At 40.5% G+C, this 23,804-nt stretch overlaps 2 protein-coding genes across 4 annotated transcripts in view; one reads left to right on the forward strand and one right to left on the reverse strand.

The window, feature by feature from the left end:
* Positions 1–10,909, reverse strand: part of LOC115356462 (transcription initiation factor TFIID subunit 4) — a 111,752-nt gene extending 100,843 nt beyond the window's left edge. Inside the window, exons 1-2 of the mRNA XM_030047635.1 lie at positions 9,460–10,909; positions 6,471–6,625 (exon numbers count right to left, since the gene is read on the reverse strand). Coding sequence (XP_029903495.1) covers positions 6,471–6,625; positions 9,460–10,888 — 1,584 coding nt within the window. The 5' untranslated portion in view covers positions 10,889–10,909. The remainder of the gene's footprint in view (positions 1–6,470; positions 6,626–9,459) is intronic.
* A 618-nt stretch (positions 10,910–11,527) lies between these two features.
* On the forward strand, positions 11,528–23,250 carry lsm14ab (LSM14A mRNA processing body assembly factor b). Of its 3 annotated transcripts, none has more exons than XM_030048416.1 (10): positions 11,529–11,884; positions 13,149–13,312; positions 13,769–13,904; positions 16,103–16,306; positions 17,244–17,324; positions 17,727–17,903; positions 19,257–19,413; positions 19,595–19,621; positions 19,720–19,960; positions 20,848–23,250. In XM_030048416.1, the coding sequence occupies exons 1-10, from the start codon at positions 11,761–11,763 to the stop codon at positions 20,869–20,871; spliced, it is 1,335 nt and encodes a 444-aa protein (XP_029904276.1). In that variant the 5' UTR covers positions 11,529–11,760; the 3' UTR covers positions 20,872–23,250. The 3 variants fall into 3 exon arrangements, with proteins under 3 accessions (XP_029904278.1, XP_029904276.1, XP_029904277.1); XM_030048417.1 differs by having other exon boundaries at positions 20,851–23,250; XM_030048418.1 differs by lacking the exon at positions 17,244–17,324 and having other exon boundaries at positions 11,528–11,884.
* The last annotated feature ends 554 nt before the right edge of the window (positions 23,251–23,804 follow it).

The following is a 23,804-nucleotide window of genomic DNA, read 5'->3' on the forward strand; positions in this document are numbered from 1 at the left end:
CACTGTCCCCCTGACCTGCAGAACCGTGAAATGTATAAAGTACAAGCCGATTAGAAGCAAAACATTTAAAATGAGCAGCTCCCAGCAAGCGTGAATTTTAAAACTAGGAAATGCTTCCCTCTAGTGTTTGATTTTTGTCCTTGCAGTTAGAAATGTTGAGGAAGCGTGTCAAAGGCCTAAGGTTGAAAAGTGTTTGATGAAATTCTGTGTTCATCTACTTTGAGTAAAAGACAGGTGCTGTGTGCTACATAGGAAGGCACAACGTGTAGCGTGAAGTTTAGATTATCACAGCAAAGTGTATGAAAGTCTATTTTGTATGATTCTCTGCAACTGGCATGTTATCAGACATTGCTTCAATAAATAAATAAATAAATAGCTTGAAAAAGCAAAAGCTCATAAAACAAATTTCAGCTTGACATTCTTGTCGTTGTCTACCTATTTGCATATTATGTCAGAAGGAGGAACTTCAAAACAATTTAATTGAATCAAAGTCTATTTATTCAAACTAAGAAAATGCCTAAGGACCCACCAACCACACACACACAAGATTTCACAAGCTCAAAACAAATGTGTAAAAAAAAAAAAAAAAAAAAAAAAACCTGTGTTCACATACATAATGATTCACATCGCAAATCACAATATTCAGAAGGATTTTTGGTCACTATTATACAGTCTTAAATTAGGGCTATCCTGAAAATCAAGACAACACAAATACTAAAGGAAAAAAAAACTGATATTTGAATGGCAGCATCACAGGGATTTTATGAGTTTACTACGAGAGTCGATCAAAAACAGTCGGAAAGCTTTGTTCAAAGGAAAAATTTAGCCCATCACATCTGTCTGATTCAATGGTAATACGCTCTGTTGTTATGCTAATAAAATTTCAGTTGTCCTAATTGACTTACAGAGACAATGTGAGGGCTGAACTCCCAATAATCTCATTATGAAAAGCAATTAAACACAAGCTCTAAAGTTATGGATCCAGAAGCATGAGAACATTTTTTTAATGAATGATGTATCCACAGGTGATAATAAGCAAATTCCAATCAATTATTCAGCAGCTCGTTAAAATTTGAGAGGAGAGGACCCCGTGGAGTCATTAAGGAGCCTTGAGACATTAATTTAGCTATTAATCACAGCTTAATCTATAGATAAAATAATAAAGAAAATTCATTCATTATAACTCAATTACAGAGAAAAACATATTTATCACAATTAGGCTTAGAACTAAGCTATCCATATAATGAGGTGTTACCCACCCAAAATCAACTGTATGATGCCACATTTTAATTAGATTGAAGTTTCACTAATTTAATCAATCAGATTAATTCTGTCAAAGGCCACCTGTCACTCAAAGTGTGTCATATCACTGGTTGGTAAAAAGAAATCTTCATGTGGTGGAGTTGAAGATATGATAGCCAGTAATGCTCACAGAGAGCAAAAGTGATTCTCTGCTGCCCTCTTTAGAGGCTGATGCCACCATGAGAGCGTTGAGAGTAAAAAAAAAAAAAAAAAAAAACGGGCTCATTCATCTCCACTGCAGTTTAAATGCTTCATTTGCACGTGAAATGATGTAGTACTATATGCCTGTCTAAAAACTTTGAATTTTGCACTGATTACTAATTTTGAGAGATTGCAATACATGTTGAAAACATTTAAGGGAAATATGTAATTTCTCATTTATGTTTTTATAGTCATCACTGGGAGGCGAAAACATCATAAAACTGAGGAACTGTAAGAAACTAAACTCTTTCTACGCAGAGAGAGGTCTATCGGTTGATTTCTCCTGACTCAAACGAGTGGTTTTGCTGGGATTAAAACTTACTTTTACATCTTAAAGTGGAGCAATCCAATCAGAACACAATCTCAGTTTTTATTCCTCCTGCGCCCAACTCTTAAACTGCACCTGTTATTTTCCACTAGGTTCAACAAGGTAGTTGGCACAGCACACTGATTTTTTGCTGTTCCTGGATATAAATCCACCATTTTACAGAGGATTATTATACCAATCTAATGTTATATCTGAAGAGGCGAGGGTTCGCAGAGCACTTCAATCTGATATGGAGCCTTAGCTAGTGATGGAATCAATCACAGACTTTCTCACATCAACCCAACTCCAAGGTGTACATTTTCACCTAGGGAGCTCTACAACAGTGTTAGCCATGACAACTTCTGCTAACAAACTGTTGCAGTGCTTGTAAAACCTGGAGCTGTGTCACTTCCAAATAGTGGGATAATTTCACTTTTCTGGACAGTTGATCCAGACAATATCCCTACAAAGGGAACTAAAGCCCACCCAGGCCTGCTGAAATGGATTACTACAGAAAATGCAGCCCCTAACACTCTGTTTTATCACAGTTACTGAATTTTAGGAACTCTCAAATCTTGGTGGATGAACATAGAACTCACGAACATCAATAACACTCAATAAGAAAATCTCCATTTCAACTAGGTTAATAGCATGTCTTTTTTTGTTGTTGTTGTGTTTTTTATTGAATTTATCGTGATATTATGTTGTCTTACTTTCTGTTTTCCTGTTTCTACTGTAAACCCTGCCTGCAAACCAAATTTTGCTTACAGTACAATATTATAATAAACAGCAGCGCAAAATTAAGTTTATATTGAACAGAGTTACCCTGACTCATGGCAGGTGATGACTCAGAGGTTAGCACAGTCCCCTCACAGCAACAAGGACCAAGGCTTAAATCCTGGCCCTTGTTTTCCCCATGTTCTTCTTAGTTTCCTCCTTGCATGTCAGGAGGACTGGAGACTCCAAATTGCCCACAGTTATTGAACATGAGTAGTTGTCTAGCTGTGGTAGTGCTCTTACACAGCTAAACACTCCCTGCCTTACACAAAACGTAGCCTTGGACAGGTTCCACCCCTCTGTGATCCTGAAGAGGAATGCACAGGTAAAGAGAACAAATTAAGAGAACTGAAATTTATGTGACCGCAGAATAAGCCCACTCAGCCAACCATCTGTTTAGAAAACACTTCCTTCGGGAGACAGCACTATTAAGACCAAGATAAACCATCACCTCAACAGCTTCTTCCCAAGCAACTGATCCCAAGACGCTGTAAACCTAATACTGTCACTGTTTATTATCGTGCTATTTATTGTAGCTAAATGTTTTTAGCACTTCCTCACACTACTACAGCGTTGGCACAACATTGTGTAATGTAAGCCGTAAACACTTTTCAGCAACATGAATAGAGGTTCTCCAACACTTATAATTTACCCGATGATATGTGAGGCAAATACTAAAGTACTACCATGTACTAACAGCTATTCACTACACTTTTCATCCTGGCTGCAACCCCCTGCCACTCTGCTCAAACACACACTGCCACTGTGAAGGATATTAAATGCTCCATTTATGTACAGTATGTGGTGTTGTTTGTATAGTCTATTGAAAGTCACTGGAATGCACTTGTACACTCTGAGTGAGGTCTCTTGTTTCTGCCTTTGGCGCCACTTAAGAATGCCTAAACCATAGACAGGAACTGGGGACTCCTTTATCCTCATTGCAACTAGATCATGTAGCAGCTTGTATAGTTGCAGCTTGCATAAGAACTCTGTACGACCCTTTACCCTGCTACACCAACTAAAATCCTATATCATCCGGGGCTTGAGCCCAGTGTAAACTCTAGCTTCAGCAGACATGTAAATAGGTCACCTGCTAATTTGTGACCTACGTAAGCATGATGATACAAGACATGCTCTACATTTCAGGTTGGTAATCCTAACCTTAGTGTATCTCTGGACTATGTATCAGAGTTAAATTACTAATAAATCGCCATCTTTTGGACTGCCCTCTGACTTCTCTTCATAGTGCAGTTGTAATGAGAGATGGCCACTGAGGAAAGTTGGAGAAAGTGCTGTGGTTCACCCATGTGAAAGATAGTGACACCAGTTAAGCTGGACTGAGATCTTTATCCAGTGCTTCAGCTAATTTAAACGATATCACCCTCATTTTTTAGCGGGCAGTCCTATGTAAAACCCGTTTGCTGGGTGTAAAAGTGGTATATGTCGCACTGATGACTTTCATATAACTTTATATGACGCCATATTGAGCAATTTACTGTGTCTTGTTTTCCATGTGGTCAGACTTTTCCGCGAAAATGTTGAGGAAATTTGTGTTTTTCGCTTTTTTTTTTTTTTTTTTTTTTTATTATTATTATTGTGAAAAGGACCTGATATACTCCAGCACCTGCAACAAACTAGATGTGGGGATGCTCACAGAACCAGTATGGATTGAATTGTTGGCTGTGGTCATTTGACTGATACCGAACAAAATGGTGACTACACCTCCACAGTTAGCCCTGTGATGGACTGGCAATCTGTCCGGGGTGTTTCCCTGCCCTCTGCCCAGTGCATGCTGGGATAAGCTCCAGCGCCACACACACCTAATTAGGAATAAGAAATTTTGGATATTGTATTATCGTGACGTTCTTCTTTCCTGGTAAAGGGAGGCAATTTTCTGAACTTGTTAAACTGTTATTTGCCTCCACCTGCCTGATCTGTATGCCCACATTACTAATGACTGTTTATCAAAAGTCTTGTGTGGAAATATCTTATGAAACCACCAATATTCATTCCCAAGATATCATCACGATATCGATATTGAAGTATTTGGCCAACGATATTGTGATATATTTGATTTTCTCTGCATCACCCAGGTCTAATAATAAGCAATCATATCGCTTTTATTATGCTGATTATTGCAATGGAATATAAACTGCAATACAGGATGTTTACAAAGATTTTCCCTCATTTTACATTTTGAAACAACTGAGAAACGTTTCTAATGGACAAAGGCATGATTTTGAGATGAATATCATGTTTAGAACCCACTGCAACTGGGGAACTGAAGTAGTTCACACTGTAATTTTATTTAGTTAGTTCTTTATTTACTTACTTACTTATTTATTTATCAAGTGAAAGGTAAAATGAACTTTATTAACCTGGAGAACCTGGATAATGACCGCAACAGAGATTAGAGTTTTTTGGGCGGTGAAGAAAGAATTAGGATATAATGCAGTTAATATTTTATTGTATTAATATTGTAAGAGCATAAATAAAAATACAGTAAACATTTTTTAATGATAATTTAAGTAGATGCATCTTCAGTGTGCTACTAAATACCTTCCACAAAGTTCTCATCACAATGTCAACTGGCAGATTTACAGATGTTTTACAGTTTTACCAACTTTAAATCCACTGCACAGTACAAACTGTATCTATTTGAATCTATTCCAATTCATTCCCTGTGATGCTGTACACGAGGGTGACATTGCAGATGTGTAAGCAAAAGAAAAATCATCTTCTCTCTCTCCTTTCTGGGTCCTGGGGACAGCAGTGTATCTTCATTAACTCTTAGCTCCGTGCTTTTGTCCAGATACCATGATGTTCAGTGATCTACAATGATGGCGCACTTTTGTTCAAATTGTAAACTAAAGAATTGCAAAATTGAATTTGGCTTCATTTATAGGAATAAAGCACATTTTGAATTGCCCTGGGGAACAGGGCTAAAAACAGGGCTTCTGTAGTAGATGGAGCCACGGTTTATCCTTACTGCGGTGCTGCCTGAAGCTGCTTTTTTTCCACTAAACCCATGTTCTTGAAGCCATTTGAATGTAGTGTGTGCCTGCCAGTTGCGTGTTCACTCTGTGTATCGAGAGCCTTTAGTGAGCTCCGTCAATCACAAGTGGTGTTACAGTACCCTGTAATCAGCGGCATCATTATTAAGATAATTATTACAAGTCAGTCGAGGTTCAGCTGCCTTGGACCGAGATGGCAGCGTGGAAATGAAATATTGTCTTTCACCCTATTTTCAACTATTATCGTGTTTAACTCAGCTGGACAATTTTAAAAATTACATCTGAAAATCACAACGCCTTCCTTCCCCCATTCAAATCTGACTCCAAACGTCATCCCTTTCTCTGTCTGCCCTGTCACTGTCTTTATGTATAAAAGCAAAAATTTCACATAAATAATCTAGAATAAACTGATGGATGGATGGATTAAGATTTAGGTGGTCTTTAATAAGATTATGAGTGACTACATACATTCTCAGAGGTGCAGGCCTGTTGAGATGAAATTGTGAATTTTCAAAGGTAAGCGCAGATGCAGCATTAATTCTCCATAAGAATTTAGAGCTTCATGAACCTCAAAAGGTGCAGTATTCAAGTTGAAACATCAGTTATCAAAATCATGGTATACTATAATGTATATTATTGCAGAGAAACTGCGGTGGTCACAGAGTGCTTGAACACTTGCATAAAACTTTTTTTTCTGAAAACTCAATGAAAAAATGAAATCCAGAACACAAAGCACAGCTTTTAACTTATCTCTCCAAACCTCCTCTTGTCCTTCTCACACTGTAATCATTAGGCAGCAATAGACTGCATGGCTGTCATATTGTTCAAAGTCCCCAGGTTATCATATGGGTCCTGTGGTGGAGTCTTACCTGTGGGGTTGTCACTCTAAAGGTGGCTCCTGTGGTGGGGGTGGCAGGTCGCGGGGAGATGTTGTTCTGGGCCTGAGCCTGAGCCTGAGCCTGAGCCAAAGCCTGCTGAGGAACCATCACCAGCTGGCCCAGCTCCGTACGTACCAACACCATCCCTGGAGGGCAGCAGGGAACATTTATCAGTGGACAATACCAGACCTGCAGTGGGGAATTACAACCAGCCACCAGCCAAATGCATCTAAACCCAAATTGACTGATAAAACAGTGGAAGTGGTTCGTAAGTACTGCAAACCTGCAGTCAGTGAGTATGTAACCAAAAAAAAAAAAAAAAAACGTTCCCTGCTCTCTGAAAGACACAAGTCCAAGGTGGAACCTGTGCAGTCGTTTTGCCACAAGATTTCTCCACCATACGCAGTGGCTGAAGGTTTACCAAATTCACCACCCACAATAACAGTTTAACCAGCCATTTACACTTTTACTGCAAAACGGATACAATCAATAGTCTCAAGCTCATGCACAGTCCAGAGGTTCCTGTGTGGCACAATGAAAAAAAAAAGAAGAGAGGCATAGACTGTGAAAAGTACAGATCATTTGATTTCCGAACAAAATAAAGCCAGACTGCTTTTCATCCCTACCTTAGTTTCTCTCCTCAGCTGTTTTTGTATTGTTATTTTTTGTTTGTTTGTTTGTTTGTTTTGTTTTTGTTTTGTCTTGTATTAGTTGCTTAGTAATTTAGTATTTTATCTATTGAATATTTTTTTTAATGTATCATTTTTATTGTTCACCTAAAGGCAGCTGTGACCACTTCAGGGAAGAAAATCGGGATCTGAATAACAAATAAAGAATAAAATGGTGCTCGGCAGAAATAATTCATTACAATTTGTCCAGAAATATATCAGCAGTATCTTGCATTTATCAGCCTGGGGTGGACAAGCAATGGAAACTCAGCAAACATCACTAACCTAACTTTTTAGTCTGCAAACAATAACAGCTTACAGATCCCAAAAGTCACAAGCCCTTTCGCTGCTTTATTGGCCAATGACACGACAGGTAGAGAAACTTAACCAGCCACAGCCATAGATTTCCCAACAATGTAATCATTGTTGATCATCATCAACAGTTAATACGGCGCCATGCTTGTAAAGTGGCTCATGTCAGGACAACATAAAACATTTTATTACACATTTGCTTATCTCTGCAAAAGTTTCCATAAAACAGAAAGACATAATGAGGTCCATAAAAGGTTAACAGTGCCTCCTGATAATTCTCTTGACCACCTGAGTTTTCATTCCTGAGGTGAGATGACTCAGAGCAGCATTCAAGACAAAAAGCAGAGCAGGACACTGAGCTTCCTGAGCAGGATCCACAGTAGCTGCTGCTGATTTGTAAAATTCACCAGTCACTTTCTCTAGGCCTGAATGGGACCTTCAAATTATGACTGGCCACCTGCCAAAGTGACTGTTGGGAAAACCAAATTCACCAGCCAAAATGTAGCACCATTTGGAGGATAATTTCCCACAGTGACTAACAGTGGAAAAAACATTCTTCCAGTAGCTGACTTGCACACCAACAGTTGTTTAAATGGAAATTAATCATGATGAACTTGGACTAGCGATGCACTTTGCAGTCTAATGACACTAGAGATGAGCAATGCTCCAAGCTTCAGGATGCAAACTGAGCCTCAGTGTCAAAAATCTCTCCAGAACGCCTCCTGACAACAAGATGTTCTACTGTGTTCTACTGTGATTAAAGGAACAACAACACTGACTCAGTTCTTGGAGCGCTGCTTGCCAGGCAACAGGTCTCCACTACATAAGTTACCATTTTTGAGCAGCACTGTTTGTTTATTTGTTGTGAATATTTGTTGTGTGATTTTAATTAATTACCACTGTTAAAGAAGTAATTTCGCCATACCAATCTGGGAAGGCTCTGCATGCCTAATAGGACTTAATTATAATCTGCATGTCTTCTTTATTTTGGTAAAGATCCACTCTAGTGTGTTTTTGCACCACATGTAAAGTTCTGCTGTCCCTGTGCAGTGTGTGTCAGAGTGTGTGGTAAAACATTTTAAGCTGTTGACATTCAGTTGTCACTTCACTGACGCCAAGACAATTCCAGTACTTTAATTGCACTTGGCAAATAATAATTCTCATTTATTATACCTGGAAATGTGATTGTGAAACGAAAGTGTCTGAAACTTCACTTTCATTCACAAATACAAGCATGAAAAGAAGTTCACACTAAGGGTGACAGACCATTAATCCATACTACACATATCCACAATGAGCGCTGGCACCGCAGGCGAGTAGCTGGCATTCATTAAATTGGTTTCATTAAATAGATTTGATCCCCAGACCAGTCAATGTTTGCTGTCCTGAACTCCTACCTACTCACTTGTTGAGTCATTCTGGTTAAGAGCATCAGTCAAAGGTTTATATGAATATGAATGTCACCCAGTTTCCCCACAAACATGACACTTCAATCGTATTTTTCTTTTACTCATAGATGTGTGGCTTTGTGTGATCATGTGGTGCTATCAAGCCCAATGGGTACAGCACAGCATCATGGCTGCTACAGTTAGGGATTCAATATCATTTGTGATTCTGTTAGCAGAGCATGGCATTAACACTGCCAGAGGTAATGCATTTGGTTCCTATTGGGCCACCCATGCAAAAACTGTTTGCACTCATTGCACTGCCACTCTGAATAAATACACATTTACCAACCAATCAGAATCCCTTTGACTGCCACGTACAAATTGCATACAGGACAACTTTCAGAAATTCCCAACACAAATGTTGCAAGAACAGGGTATCACATACACAACTTGCTCCTCCTGAACGCACTCACACCAATCAGCACTGTATCCAGCTGATAACCATGCCTGTGAGTTTTGGGACACCTCACACAGGTGTCACTCCAAACCACACTTCCTCCAAAAAGTAACACCGCCGTCTCTCCACTCTCCATCCTCTTCTGCAAACCTTACCCTGTGGGATGGTAAACCCCGGGGGCAGCTGAATGGTTGTCTGCTGCTGAGGTGGTCTGACAATCAACTGAGGGGCTACAATCCTTTGAGGCGCTGAGAGTCCGGGACGGGGTTGGGACTGGGCGGACGTGGCCACAGCAGGTGTTGGAGAGGGCGCTGCAGGCCTGACCATGCCAGCAGCTGTAGTCACAGATGTAGTTTGAGCAGTTACACATACAGACGTGGTTGCCACCCCTGTGACACAAGCAGCTGTGGCAGAGCTCTGAGGCTGGGTTGTTGTTGCTGCTGCTGCTGCTAATGCTGCTGCTTCTGATGTTGTCGTTGTTGCTGCTGTTGTTGTTATTGGTGGTGGTGGGGGTGATATGACAACAGAAGACGTGGAGGAAACAGTATTTATTACAGAATTGATATTACCAGACTGGCCTGACATTACAGTTTTGGAGTGAGAATCGTCTGTTTTGGAAGCCCCAGTGTTTGTGATCGCCTTGCTGTGGTTGACCTGTGAAGCCGTGGAGGTGATGGGTCCTATCCGAGCGCCCTGCTGGACCAAGGCCGAGACAGTGGTCCCGTTTCCGTTCTGGGCTATGCTCGCTACAATGTGATTTGGGAGTCTGTGCAATGCAATGGTAGGAGTCCCCCGGTCTAGCGCAATTGCCGATTGACCTGCAGATATACTGGCGTTGGATAAGGTGAAAGTCGTGGTGTTAATAGAGGATGTCACCGCTCGAGTGGAGTTTGGTATAGTTGCACTGCTATCCACGGAGCTAACGCTGTCGGTCACCGCCGCGCTGCTGCTATTCCTCCTCGTCGTTACAGATCCGCCGTTCAAACTCTTTATCCGGGCTGAAGCACTTCGTCGCGGCGTGCTGATGCGTTTTCTCGGCGGATTGGCTTCTGCCGACGCCTCACCTGAGCCCGGGGTAACCTTAGACCCCCGGACGGCGGCGACGGCGGTGCTGATGCTGATGCTGGAGGGCGAAGATGCCAAAGTTGACACACCAGATGCGGTCAGTGTTGTGATGGATGCTCCATGTGTGTGTTGTAAACCGCTGGTATTGGCGTTAACACCGGCGACCGAAGTGCTGGAAGCGTCGGCAAAGGACGGAGTACAGCCCGGGGAAAGAGATGTGACAGTTTTATCTGAGCTGATTTCTTTAGAGTTGGTCTCCTGGCGCATCTCAGCTTTATTATTACGCCGTCCTTGTTGTTGTTGTTCTAGTGTTGTGGTACCCACTGGAGCTGGTAGCGTTTTTCCTAAGTGATGATTAGCGGTGGTCACGGAGCCAGCACCTCTGCTGTCGTCTGCTTTACCCGCTGGGTTGCTTTGGCCAGCGAGCTGGGACTCCAAAGAGCCCACCAGGTCGCTCACAGCTTTTTCATCCACCTCTGAAAAGAGCATATCTTCCAGGGGGTCGGAGGCGCCCGCCATCTCTGATCACAGATTGCTTGTTTTTTTTTTTTTTTTTACAGTGCGCCTGCGTGTTACTAGGCATTGTGGGAATGAATCTGACGTCATTAAAAGAGAGGAAAAAAAGAAAAAGAAATTGTAGCTGCATGTATTTTTTTCTTCAAATCCCTTGTAAGAATTGCTAGAAAAAACGCACAGTAGTAACAGCTTGAGTAGCGTGTAATTACGTTTACTACGTACTAATTACGTAAAATGACAGGTGTGGTATGTTTTCGTGTGCCTAAATTAAATGTGCATAATATTCACATCTATTCAATTATAGTAAGGCAGGGTTTTTTGCTGTTTTCCCCCTGCATCTAAAAATTGTTTCTCTGGGGTGGGGGTCGGGGTCAAGTTTAACACGTCCATGGTGGGGGCAGGGTGGAGGGACACAATCCCGTGTAATATCGCGATATAATAAGGGGCTAAATCTCAAAAGTGTTAAAAGGTCTCCTATGGGTGATTCGCTCATTGTTGCTTTAACAAATAATAGTGAATTTTAACGTAACGGGTGTACATTGGTATATGACACCAATTTATCCCATTTTTTTCCAATTTATACGTTATTTCAAATAGACGCAAACGAAAATAAGTTAAAAGGGGAGGAGGGAGCTGTAGGCAAATAAGACACAGCCATATTCCCAGAGTCCTTAGCGGCGGGTGAAGGAAAATGAAAACGGCCATGTCGTGGTAGCGAATTGTTCAGCGAAAGGGTTTAACTGGTTTATTAAAAGTAGCATCACAATTTCAGCGCTGAAAACACACAAACTGTTCGTCTGCGGATACTCCATCGTTTTTACGTTAAAGAAAATACATCCAGCGGAGGTGGTAAGGGCACTGAGAAGGGAGCAAACATGAGCGGAGGAGGGACGCCTTACATCGGCAGCAAAATTAGCCTAATCTCGAAGGCCGAGATCCGCTACGAGGGGATTTTGTACACCATCGATACCGAAAACTCCACCGTTGCTCTCGCCAAAGGTGAGCTAACGAAAGCACATCTGCGTTTTGTGTCGTATATTTCACGAAATGTCCAAGGACGGAGTATCAAAAATGCAGCTTGAGCGCAAAGTTAGCCGTGTTAGCTTGTGTGGTTAGCCGAAGTGCTCGTCTACACATTTGCCTTCTTTGTTTACGTCGAGCCTCGGCGTTTCCACCGCTTGGTGCTGCTAACTGGCCAAGTGACTGCAAGGCGACATGATCGCAAAGGGGTTTCCTGTTGTTGATGGGTTTGCTATTGATTCGCCGCACTTTATGATGAACATCGAGGGTTTTTTTTGTGTGTGTGTGTGTGTGTGTAGGCTTCATGACGAAGGCTACGTGCATCAAACTAAACGATAATGTCCTCATTTGTGGACATTATTTCAACATGCGTTGTGAAGATGTATGTTTTCGTCCAGGATGCCAGGGGTGTTCACTTTTGGGATGTCTTGGTTTCTCAAAGCCCACCTCCCCACCCCGCACGAAGGTTCAAGCCGTCTTATTTAACTTTTCTTGTGACAAGTACAGTTCAAAATTAAATATTTCCCCGCCATTGTCACATTAGACACAGGTATGGTTGAAAGGGTTAGAACAATAAATAAATTGGACTTTTTACAGGTAAAGTATCAATATGAGCTACCCTTTAAAAAAAAAAAAAAGAAATGAAAAAAAAAAGAAAATACTGCTCACTTTATGTCTTTATCCTGAGAATTTCTCAGTAAGCTACTGGGAACTGAGGTAACATTTGGCATAGCAAAACACAACAGTCTTTCTGGATGAAAAACAGTGATTATTTTGAACAAATATAAATTTATGTATAAGACATTTTAGCATTTTTCTTTTTTCATATATCTGCTTCTTTCTGTCACTAAACATCAGAATAAGAAATTACTTTATTGATCCCCGAGGGGGGATTGGGTGAGTTGCAGTTGCTCAAATTCTCAAGAGAAGAATTAAAATCAATATAAGAAATAGAAAAAGAAATAATATATAAATTACAGTTAAATAGAGTGCAGTTATGCAGTCAGGCTATCCGATCCCCAAGGCATGTTGGCCACAGAAAGGACATATTTCAGAGCTTTGCGCTGTACAATCGCTCCAATTGGCTGAGATGGTTGAGTGATTTAAACAACATATGGGATTTAACAAGACTTGGAGATCCAGGTCCGGACCCATAATTGGGTCCGGACCTGTACACAAGTCTGCTATTAGGTAACACCAGTAATTCATCATTCTGTAAATGTTGTCTCATGTCCCCCAATAGTTCGTTCTTTCGGCACCGAGGATCGTCCCACTGACAGACCCATTCCACCTCGGGATGAAGTGTTTGAGTACATTATCTTCAGAGGGAGTGATATAAAAGATCTGACGGTTTGCGAGCCACCAAAAGCGCCTAGCTCCCTGCCTCAGGACCCCGCCATTGTTCAAGTAAGAATTCACTTATACAGCACGCTGTCAAAATCCTTGCTGTGTGTGACCTTTTTTTTCCCCACATATTACTCAAGCGGATATCAGGTCTACCATAAGTTGTTAAAAAGTTCTAACATTTCTGGTGTCGACAACAGGGAGTGAAAGCTTGGATAGTAATGAATCACTTGAGTCCCTTAACGTAATCTAATTAGCCACCCATCCACAACCCCCTGGGCCAGGCTTTCACTTGGGCACTCATTATAATTTATAGCAGAGGGGATAGAGTCAGATCAAATGCAGCTGTGTCAGAAACTCAAAGGGTAGAGATTGTAATTATTAATTTTGCAGCTATTTATCAGATCACATTATTAAATGAGAAGGTGACAACGCATATGGCCTTGTAGCATTAAAAATTGAAAATTGTTGGATATATATATATATATTAATTGCTTGTGCGTTTAATTATCTTTTTAGTCTTCTATTGGAACCAGCAGTGGTGCAGCATCATTCCAGTCTGTAGAGTCCTATGCACCTTTCAGCAGGAACCCGCCGTACAGCCAGTTTGGCTCGACACCCCTCGTAGCTCAGCAGTTTGGAGTAGTTGGAGGAGGTAAGTAGCACTCCTTTCATGAGATAAGTGTCAATTTTCTGTCTGTTTTTAAAGGGCCCATACCAGTGATGTGTGTACCAGTCATGTGTAGCTTAATATCTGGAAAATGTATATGCTTCATGTTTCTGCTAATCTTTTCCCCAAAGAAAGCAGTTGTATTTTAGAGCTCTGCCATAATTTGCCCCCCGTTTTATTCTGTCATTAGTTTCCATTCATTCCACTGCGATATGGAAATGAACTTTTAGAGACTTCAAACTTTCTTCACACCAGTATGCCAACAGCATGGTAAAATTGCCCACATTAGTTTCCCCAAAAGCAGCAGCAGCATTGTTGTGTTTTGATGACTTGAAATTGGTCACAGAGAAACAGTCTCTCCTCCGGAAAATAGTAAGAAGATATGTGTTTCAACCAAAATTTAGATTCGAAACATTCAAAATTACTGGTATGGGCCCAAGACTGGTGTGTGTCGCTGAAAATGATAATGTCTGAATTTATAAACCCTGGGGTGGCCCACTGGCTCACATAGTAGATCATGTACCACATAACATCAAGACTGGTCCTCACGACAGCAGCCTTGGTTTGAGTCCAGCCCGGGCTCTCCTGTCCTGTCCTGTCCTGTCTATATCAAAGCAAAAATGCCAAAAATAATAAAGTGAAGCTGTACCGTTCCATATGTGTATGCTCTGTGCATGTTATTCACATACATAACAGAAACCCCTCAAGTTGGCGCTGACCGTTATTGATTCTGCTCCCTCCCAGTGAAGAGGTTTTCACCATGAATGCTGTGTGAGCAACTGCAATGTGTCATCACCCACAGAGGCAGTGTTCACAGTGATGGACTGCCCGTGTGGCCAGACTATTCATTACGTTGTAGGCATTTAGCTGACACTCCTATCCACAGTAAATTACGTTAAGTGCCACGGGAGAATAAGACTGAGTCCTAGAACTCTAAAATCACAAGCTACTAGTGAGGAATGCAAGGGTTAAAATCATAGTACTACAACAATTTTTTTTGTAACCTGAGCATTCAACCTGTAGCAAGAACCCAGAGTACTTGTGGTAATCTATCCTGCCAGGTTCTTAGTTGCACTTACATGACATCCCAGATGTTAAATAGTCCCCAGTTACATGGCCAGTACGAAAACTAGCAGGGCTTTGGCTATATGGCTACGCAATAGTTCAATATTATTATTTATCTTCTCTCAGTAGAATCAGATTGTAATGAAATGGGATAATTGTGTTGCACAATTGTGATGTCTAACATTATGATTCAAGTAAATATGAGATTTAAAACAACCTAATGAACATTATTTGTTAAATTTAATTACACTTTTATATTGCCATGCAGGCCAGTGCAGTGCAGATCATTTTAATTTAACATGATTGAGTGTGTTTGCAGATATCATTACCTACCTGCATCAAAATAATGTTTTTAATTTTGTCCCCATACCCCATTGTGGCTCTGTGCCCCAAGGGCCAGGATTGATAATTACTGGTGTTTTATAAATGGCCTCAAATCACAACAGGCACAGGTTAATGCTCAAACAACATGTTGAGAAGGAATATATTATAATACCACAATGACTCTTTAATGGGATCACAAACATTTTGAGGTCTTAGCTGATATCTTTTGTTTGAGACAGAACACAGTCATGCAAGGCATCACCTCCACATAATTGCGTATATATTGAACTTTTTGGGGACATTTTTTTTCTAGGGTTAAATGTCAACAGTTGAAGGTCATAGGAGTTTTTGAATGTGGTCAGTAGGGATTTTCCTACTGAAGGTCCATGTTGTATTGACTTTGCTGTAGGCTTAAGCTGATAGGTCGTTTTGCTGGTGTATTGGGCAGATATTGACTTTTTATTAAAGTATCAATTACTGTCAAATTAGTGTTATCTACCAATATGATGGATGCGTCTTTGTGATCACAGCTACAGGTTCTAAAACATACAGTTTATCCAAGCCCGAGTTCTCAGTTAGCCATTTTAGTGTCCCATGATGGTGTAAATTCTAGTTTTGCCCACCCTTCCCCCCACCCCCCAGCCCCCTTACTGTCAGGGAGAAAATTTGATCATTGTATGAAATTTTCAAATGTTATTATGAAGTGCTGCCCATCAACAATACAATACAAAATATTGGCCTTTGCCTTGAAAAACCTGTACATGGTTTAAATACCACTTTCCTGTGCTCTCCAGGACGCACCAGTCCCCGTGTGGACGCTCTTACGAAGAGTCCCTCCTTGGAGCAAGCAGTGCAGCCCCCTTCATCAGGTGCCTCAGCTCCACCTGTGCCGGTAGGACAGAGGAACCAGTCGTCGACAGCCGCAGCGTCAGCCTCCAGAGCCACCAGCACCGCCACCGGTAGCCAGAAGCCCCCAGACCTTCTGGAGCAGAGAAAGGGTAAAATCGTGATTACTGATCACTTTTTTCCAGTAGTTTAATTAACCGTTGGTGATATTAATTATTTGTAAAGGAAGTGATGTGGTGTTTTGTGCTTGGAAAGTGCAGAGGTTGAACGAAGTGGTGCTCTTCAAAATTGTGAGTTGGGGGGGAAAAAAGCAAAACTTCAAATTAATGTGGAATTCTAGATGTAGCCATCTGCTGTCACTGTTTAAAAAAAGTGAGTGCAAAATATGGAAACACTTCAAATCATCAAAACCACTATTTAATTTCTTAAACTCCATCTTACAATTGAGCAAATAGCAGCTATCTGCACCACCTGTAATGGACTGAAGTTTCTGTTGAATTTGCAGTGGACAGTTGACCCCATGGATTTCCCATCACATTGCTGAGATGAAAAAATGTTTTTGTTTTAACATCTTTATGGTTATACAAACTTTCATCTGATATACACCAGGCTACCACTCCACCCTGTCATGAATAGATAATAAAATTGCTCTTAGGTGCACGATACCTTATGGTCTGTGTGAGACTAATATACGCTCTCAACAAATAAAACAAGAAGTGTAACTTTAGATGTCATGGTAATTGTGTTAAAGAAGTTTGTGAATGTTACATGGACATTGTCAAATTTTGGTGATGTGTAAAACTGTCCCAACACTCGCAGTTACATTAAGTTAACATTAATTGCAGTACAAATACTGGCACATTTTTCTTGCAGAGTAGTTCCACTTTTACTGTGTCTACTGTTGACTTAAAACTCAGTTATTAAAGTAGCTCATCTAGTGATACTTGTAAGTACGGGTATCAGAGTGCTTGTAGTGCATAGTGTATCGTCTTTGATCATGCATTTTTACATCACTCTGGCTGTCTTCTTACTGTATTGTTGCACCATATAGGCTGTTCTCACTTAGATTTCGTGTCTTGTGCTGTTTAGGCCCTGAGGTGCAGAAAGTGCCTCAGCCAGATAATGAGCAAGGCGCTGTTGAAAATCGGGATCCTAATAGACGTCAAGCCAGTAAGTAGTTTACACAACATAAAATTGAAATCTAGCTTTTGATAATACAGAATTTAAACAGTCACAATCATCAACAGGCATCTTTTCCATATATGACTTAATTTTAAACTTGTGCGATGAAGAAAGACTTGTAGCCAGACGTCTGTGGCTCCATATCATTTCCCCCCCAAAACAGCCGATGTTCTCATAACATAAGATCTCATAACTTTACGTAACAATAACTTTAATTATACTCCATAATGCGTTATACATTTGTGAGAGCAATGATTAGGTGTCTCGTTTCTCTCATTCTTTTTTTTTCTGTTTTCCTAGGATTTAATTTTTCCTTTCATTCTGTTGGCTTGTGTACACAGTACTTGTCATGGTATGGCTAAAACTGAGTTTTTCCCTGTCATGTCTCAGGTGGCGCTCCCTCTGCCCGCCGTGGCCGTGGAGGAGGAAACCGCGGTAGAGGCAGATTCAACATGCGTCGGGACGGCCCCATGAAGTTTGAAGAGGACTTTGACTTTGAGAGCGCTAATGCCCAGTTCAACAAGGATGAGATTGACAAAGAGCTCCAAAGCAAGCTCAAATTGAAAGGTACTATTCCTAAAACTCTTTAATTTCATCAGGTTTCATCCCAGCAACAGTGAAATATAGGAGCACTACTAATTTCACAAGCGATCCTAATACCTTTTTAACACTAGCATCAGACATGATCTGGCTCATCAGCAAACCCTTTCACCAAGACCTGTGTTACCAACTACTTTGCAGTCTATGTGATTAATAGCAAAATAGAGAAAACAGAGAAATCCAGTTAACACGCGGATTTCTGTTGGCAAAACACAATCACTAGGCCATGAAACCGTTACTTGGATTTCTGATCGGCTTCTTAGGTGTGCACATATTCAAGAAAAAGGTAGCGGATAAAGAAACTGACACAGTAAATACATGCTATACAAAGCCAAGGAGAGTTAACACATGTCACTGTAACCTGATTTCCAGCCATAACACGATTACTCACAATACAGGTTCATCGTGTGTATATAAATTAGTTACTGGATGCTACAACATATCAGTGTGCGCTATAACATGAGCCGGTTGATAGCTTGACCCTCTTTGACCACTTTCACCCAGCGACCCAGATTAAATAAGTAGGGTCAACACAGGTCATGACATAGGCTGTTAACCTACATCGTTTGACATGGGTCAACCTTTTTTCACCCGTGCTTGACCCCAGAACAACTCTGGTCGAGAGTCCGTGCTTGACCCCAGAACAACTCTGGTCGAGAGTTTGGCATGAAGAGAGTTTAAGAGGTGCCGCAAAACTCAGTGTGGGAGAGTCCCCATTTGCCCCCTCAAAAAAAACAAGTTATCAAAATGTCCTTCCATGCTCCTCGTGCAACAGTGGTCTGTTTGGAAGGATTATTTTGTTAAACAATGATTGTTTGTTTGTTTTTTTGTTTGTTAAATGGCATATTTTACCAACAAACCACCGTCAACAAACCACCGTCACAAGATTTGAATGTGAAGAGATAACTGGGGGTTTGCCTCCTACTCTGCCTTAACTTTTGTTTTGCCTTCTCACTGCCACCATTACATCATTACTGTACACAGTAACTGAATTTGCAAAATACAAAATGAATCTCAGCCAACACGGTTAAGGTGCACTGTAGAATCACAGCAAGTAAAACAGATGAAATTTAGCCATTTTTGCTGTAAGTTGGTCATAACCATGTGAGGCACTTTACTGTGACTGGGCTACATATTCCAGTCAGTACACTGTCACAAAAATGAAAACAGCAGCTTAATATTTTGGTCAGGAAAGTTCTTGCTGAAGTCAGGACTTAAATGTTGTCTTTGAGCCATTTCAAATGTTGAAGCTGGGTATTTAGTTGGGTGCTTCATTGAAGAAGTTTTTAATGTTTGATAATGTCTCTTCCTGTTAACAAGATGACAAGCCTGAGAAGGCTCTGAACGGAGAGGAAAATGCAGACTCAGAGCATCAGGCTAACGAAGGGACCGCTGAGGAGGAGGAAACTGTCATCACCTCATGTTACTATGACAAGTCCAAGTCCTTCTTTGACAACTTGTCCTGTGATGATTCAAGGTATGTCTGTTCAGCCTGTCACTCTGCAGTCCACGCTGTTGGTAGTTTGTAGGAATATGTGACCCTATTTGTACTGTCTGGTGTCTTCTACAGTTGAGATAAGCCGTTCAGTACATTGCATCTTGACATTTGAAATGCATCCTTGTAAGACACTGAAAGAGCATTGTGTTTTCTCTTAAAGGAAATCAGGTGAAAGAGGATTTCTAAAGTAAGTGACACTGTTTTCACAGCTGTTTCATTTCTTGGATCTTCACTGAGATTTGCTCATAACAACAGTGAATCCTGACTGTTCGTTGTCTTTGCCAGGGAGCGAAGGCCAACCTGGGCAGAAGAGAGGCGGATGAACGCTGAGACCTTTGGTATCCCTCTGAGGCAAAACCGAGGAAGAGGAGGCTTCCGTGGACGAGGCGGCATGGGACCCCGCGGTGGCCGCGGGCGTCCATCAAACCGAGGATCCTTTGGGCCGCCCCGGGGTGCCCCACCTGGTTTCAGAGGTGGATTCAGGGGCGGCAGAGGAGGCCGGGAGTTCTCTGACTTTGAATACAGGGTAAATCATTCAGCTTCATTTGCTTATATATCAGTTATGGAGTTGGCATTATATTGGGATCAAATGGATTGATAGATAGATATAGATAGTAGGGGTGTCACGATTCTCCAAATCCTCGTTTCGTTTTGATTTTCGATTTTAGGGTCACGATTCGATTCTCGATTTTTTTTTTTTTTTTTTTTTTTTTTTTTTTTTTTTTTCTTCTTCTTATAGCACAGACGCCTATGCCATTTTTAGACTAGTCTACGATCATTGGTTTTATTCATTAAATTTTGTAAATCTTATTTCAAAGGATCGGCTACATAGTCTCATACGTGATACAATTTTCATTATTCTTGTGTAATGTATCACATTATAGACAGTGATGGTCAAATTTAAATAATTTATTTACAATATAAAAGTAACAATCTTGTTCTCAGTCAAGTGGGAAACAACAAAAACTAATTAAATGCTTAAATCCAGCGTTTTCTACCACCGAATAAGGTTGCAAGTCTGCTGTTATAAATAGCCCTATAGCGTTAGTTATAGCGTTATAGTGTTCGCTGTGTTTCCCGTGGCCGGGTATGGTACACGCACATAGCTTGCATCGTCGATCCTCTCTTTGATTTCGATGCTCGAGACCATGACGTAATTTCGATCGCTTTCGATTAAAAATCGAAATCGTGACACCCCTAATAGATAGCCTACAGGGGGGTCTAAAAGTCTGAGTGCATGTGACAATTATGAGTTGTTTTTATCAAATAGCTAAAATTTATGTAACTGTATGTGCATACGTGTGTATGTATATGTAGGTGACTGTACAGTGCCAATCAAATCATATTGTATGGATGTAGATGTAGATGGAGGAGAGTGGTGCTCCGTTCTAAACTTGCTTTGCTTTCTTCCAGAAGGACAACAAGGTGGCTGCATAGTACAGCAGCGACGGATCCACAAAGAATTGTAGCCCTTCATCATGAAATGTCCCCCTTCGACAACTTGTCTCTGGTCTCAACACGTGACAGAAAGAATGAAGTCGTAATCTAACTTACTCACCAGCAGTAGGGTCGACTGCTTGACATCAGCAAGTGTGAGTGCAGCTTCCTCGCCCATCGCCCTTTTCTTCACTTTGAGAAGACAAAATTGATTTGTTTTGTTTTTTCCCCAAAAGTTGAGTTTTCCTTGATAAACCGTCATCAGAAGGACAAGATTATGTGTAAATACCTTACTTTGGTGGAATAATTCAGTATTTTTGCATCTATTCAAGTTCCTTTCTTACTGAAATTATTTGATAATGTTATGTGTAAAAGCTGTATGCAGAAAGCCCACTGATACTGTGAGTACTCTGATCACAACTCATGTGATTGATAGCTTTATTTTATTTGTTTTATATATTGAGTAACGTATCTTGGCACCAAAACACATTTCCTGTCACAACATTTTTTTACTTATCTCACCAGTGATTAAGATGTTTGCATAAAGTTGTTGCATTTGGGATTTCTGGGGTTCATTGAATTGATGATGTTCTTTGATGTTGATCCATTCTTTCAATGAAGTAGTGAGTTCAAAGTTAAGCCATTTTAACAAAATGACATTGACATTCATTGCTGTTTTTTTTTTCCTTCTTATTGTGGAACATAATCTGAACTGAATATTGTAATGAATGAATGTATATCTGGCTCATCTCCTATTTTGTGCTCCCTGAGCAAATTGCGGCCACCAGAAACTCATTTCTAGTTTTTAGAAATGTGTTTTCAGTACTAAGAATCGTTTGGAGATGATATTTTTGCCCCTAGCGACCTGTGTTGAAGCTTTAGGTTTCCAACTACTTCTCTGCAGACCTATTTTTAGTAACAACGGCAAGCTAATGCAGGCTATCAATGGGAGAGCATCATTTGATCCGTATATTGGGGTTTACATGATAGCTTTAGTGTATTCTTTGTTAAATGTAGTCATTCTGACTTGATCTGTTGCGTGGGTGTCATGTTTTTTCTCTGCAGTCATGGCTGCATGAAGAGCATTCCCATGACGTGTTTCTTGCCATGAGAAACACAAAGTGATAGAACTAGGTCTGTGTACGTTGTGAGATGAGTCTTTCAGATGTCACGTGAAGCTTTGAAACGATTTGTTCAAGCCATTCATTCAGGATGACATGGAATGACAGTTCACTTGGGATAAATAATGAGATCTTGTTTATGTAGCGGTCAGTATTTTGCCAATAAGGAATGTGTGAGAATTGGGCTGGCCTAATATAATTTGGTCAAGCTTGAAGTACATATGTCTCCACATTTTTTTTTTTTTTTAAGTACCTCTCCTAAATCCACCTTCTTTGTGGGCTAAAATATATTCTAGTGAGTCGTCTGCTAGTGGCAAGCCTGATTCCCGCCCCTCTCAAAGTGTCTTAAAATTATGCTATTTCTACTTTGTTTTTTCCATTTGTCTCTACAATCAGGTGTTTCCATTAAAAGTTAGTGTTGTGCTATTATAAGGTTGGTTGACTGGAAAATAGGAAATCTTGTAAACTGACTGAACGTTGTCTCTGATAATGTTTTAACTACAAATGGCAGCATTTCCGGTAGATTTCAGTTCTCCCAAGCTTGACCTGCATGCCCCTCTTTTTTGCAATATTGTCCAATTTGTCCTCTGAAGTGAGTTTCTTTTTCTTTCTTTTTTTTTTTCTTTTTTTTTTTAGATGTAGGTGAGCAAAGGGATAACAACTGGATTTGAAGCGTGCGAGTGTGTATGAATGCTTGGGGCGGGTCAGAAAGACATTTGTTGTTTGGTTTTTGCTCTTTTTGGCTCTAATATTTTGTCAGTACTTTAGGGAGTGCCTTCAGAGTGGTATATTTTTTACAGCTCTCCCTTTAACTTAAAAGGTACATTTTGACAAATTTATTGATAGCACTACTACAAGAAGAACCTATCGTAGATCCTTTACGCCGCTGTGGTAGCTGAGAACAGAGCGACCCGGCTGTAAATGTGCTGTTTGACGGGATGTTGTACAGAGTGCTGAACGCTGCATGATAGCCACAGGAACCACCACTCTATACCCAGGTTAGACAGCAGGATTTCAGCTTTTGCAATAACCCTTGTTAAGCAAATGAGTTAATTTGAGATTCCACACAAAAGTGTTATTAGCGAGCTACTCAAGACTGACAAGTTCTCATGTTTGTTACTCCTTCCAGTCACTGGAATTGTGAAGCAGGTATTGTTTTCTTGAGAATGTGTACAGCATGATGTACTCCCAGTGGGTCGCCCTCCGAGACACGGGGTTTTTACTCAAGACAAAGATAAAGAGTTGTTCAATAACCATGGCTCCCGTGTTTGACTTCTTCAGTGTGTGTCTGGCTGCTCATTTGACATGTTTCACATCACCAGTGTGCTCCTCAGAGAAATAAACATACACACACACACGCATGCATACATACATATATAGAGATTATGAAGTATTTGCTGTGCCCATTTTCCCCAGCAGTAAGTCTGAATCTTTCTTGAATTTTATTACAACATAAAAGGAGGTTTGTATGTGGATATTGGCCTTTTTCTTATCTTTACTGAGAGTCATGGGAAGCATCAGAACAATCTTGAATGCCTATCAAAACGGTAGCTTCTCAAAATAAAAGTATTTAAAAAAAAAAAATACATTTAAAAAATAAGTTATTCCAAGCTTTATAAACAGCTTTTGTTTTGTTTTGAATATTGGGATTCCAAAATAAAATCTTCCATATTGATTTGTTCAAACCATTTACATTTGTGAAGGTAAGATTTACTGTATAGAGTGAGGAGTTAAATACCTGATTTAAAAAATAAAATAAAATAAAATCTCATGTCTAGATGGATTTTGGTGTCCAGCGGGAAAAAGAATCAT

Source organism: Myripristis murdjan, chromosome 3, assembly GCF_902150065.1.
Source record: "Myripristis murdjan chromosome 3, fMyrMur1.1, whole genome shotgun sequence".
Lineage (NCBI taxonomy): Eukaryota > Metazoa > Chordata > Actinopteri > Holocentriformes > Holocentridae > Myripristis > Myripristis murdjan.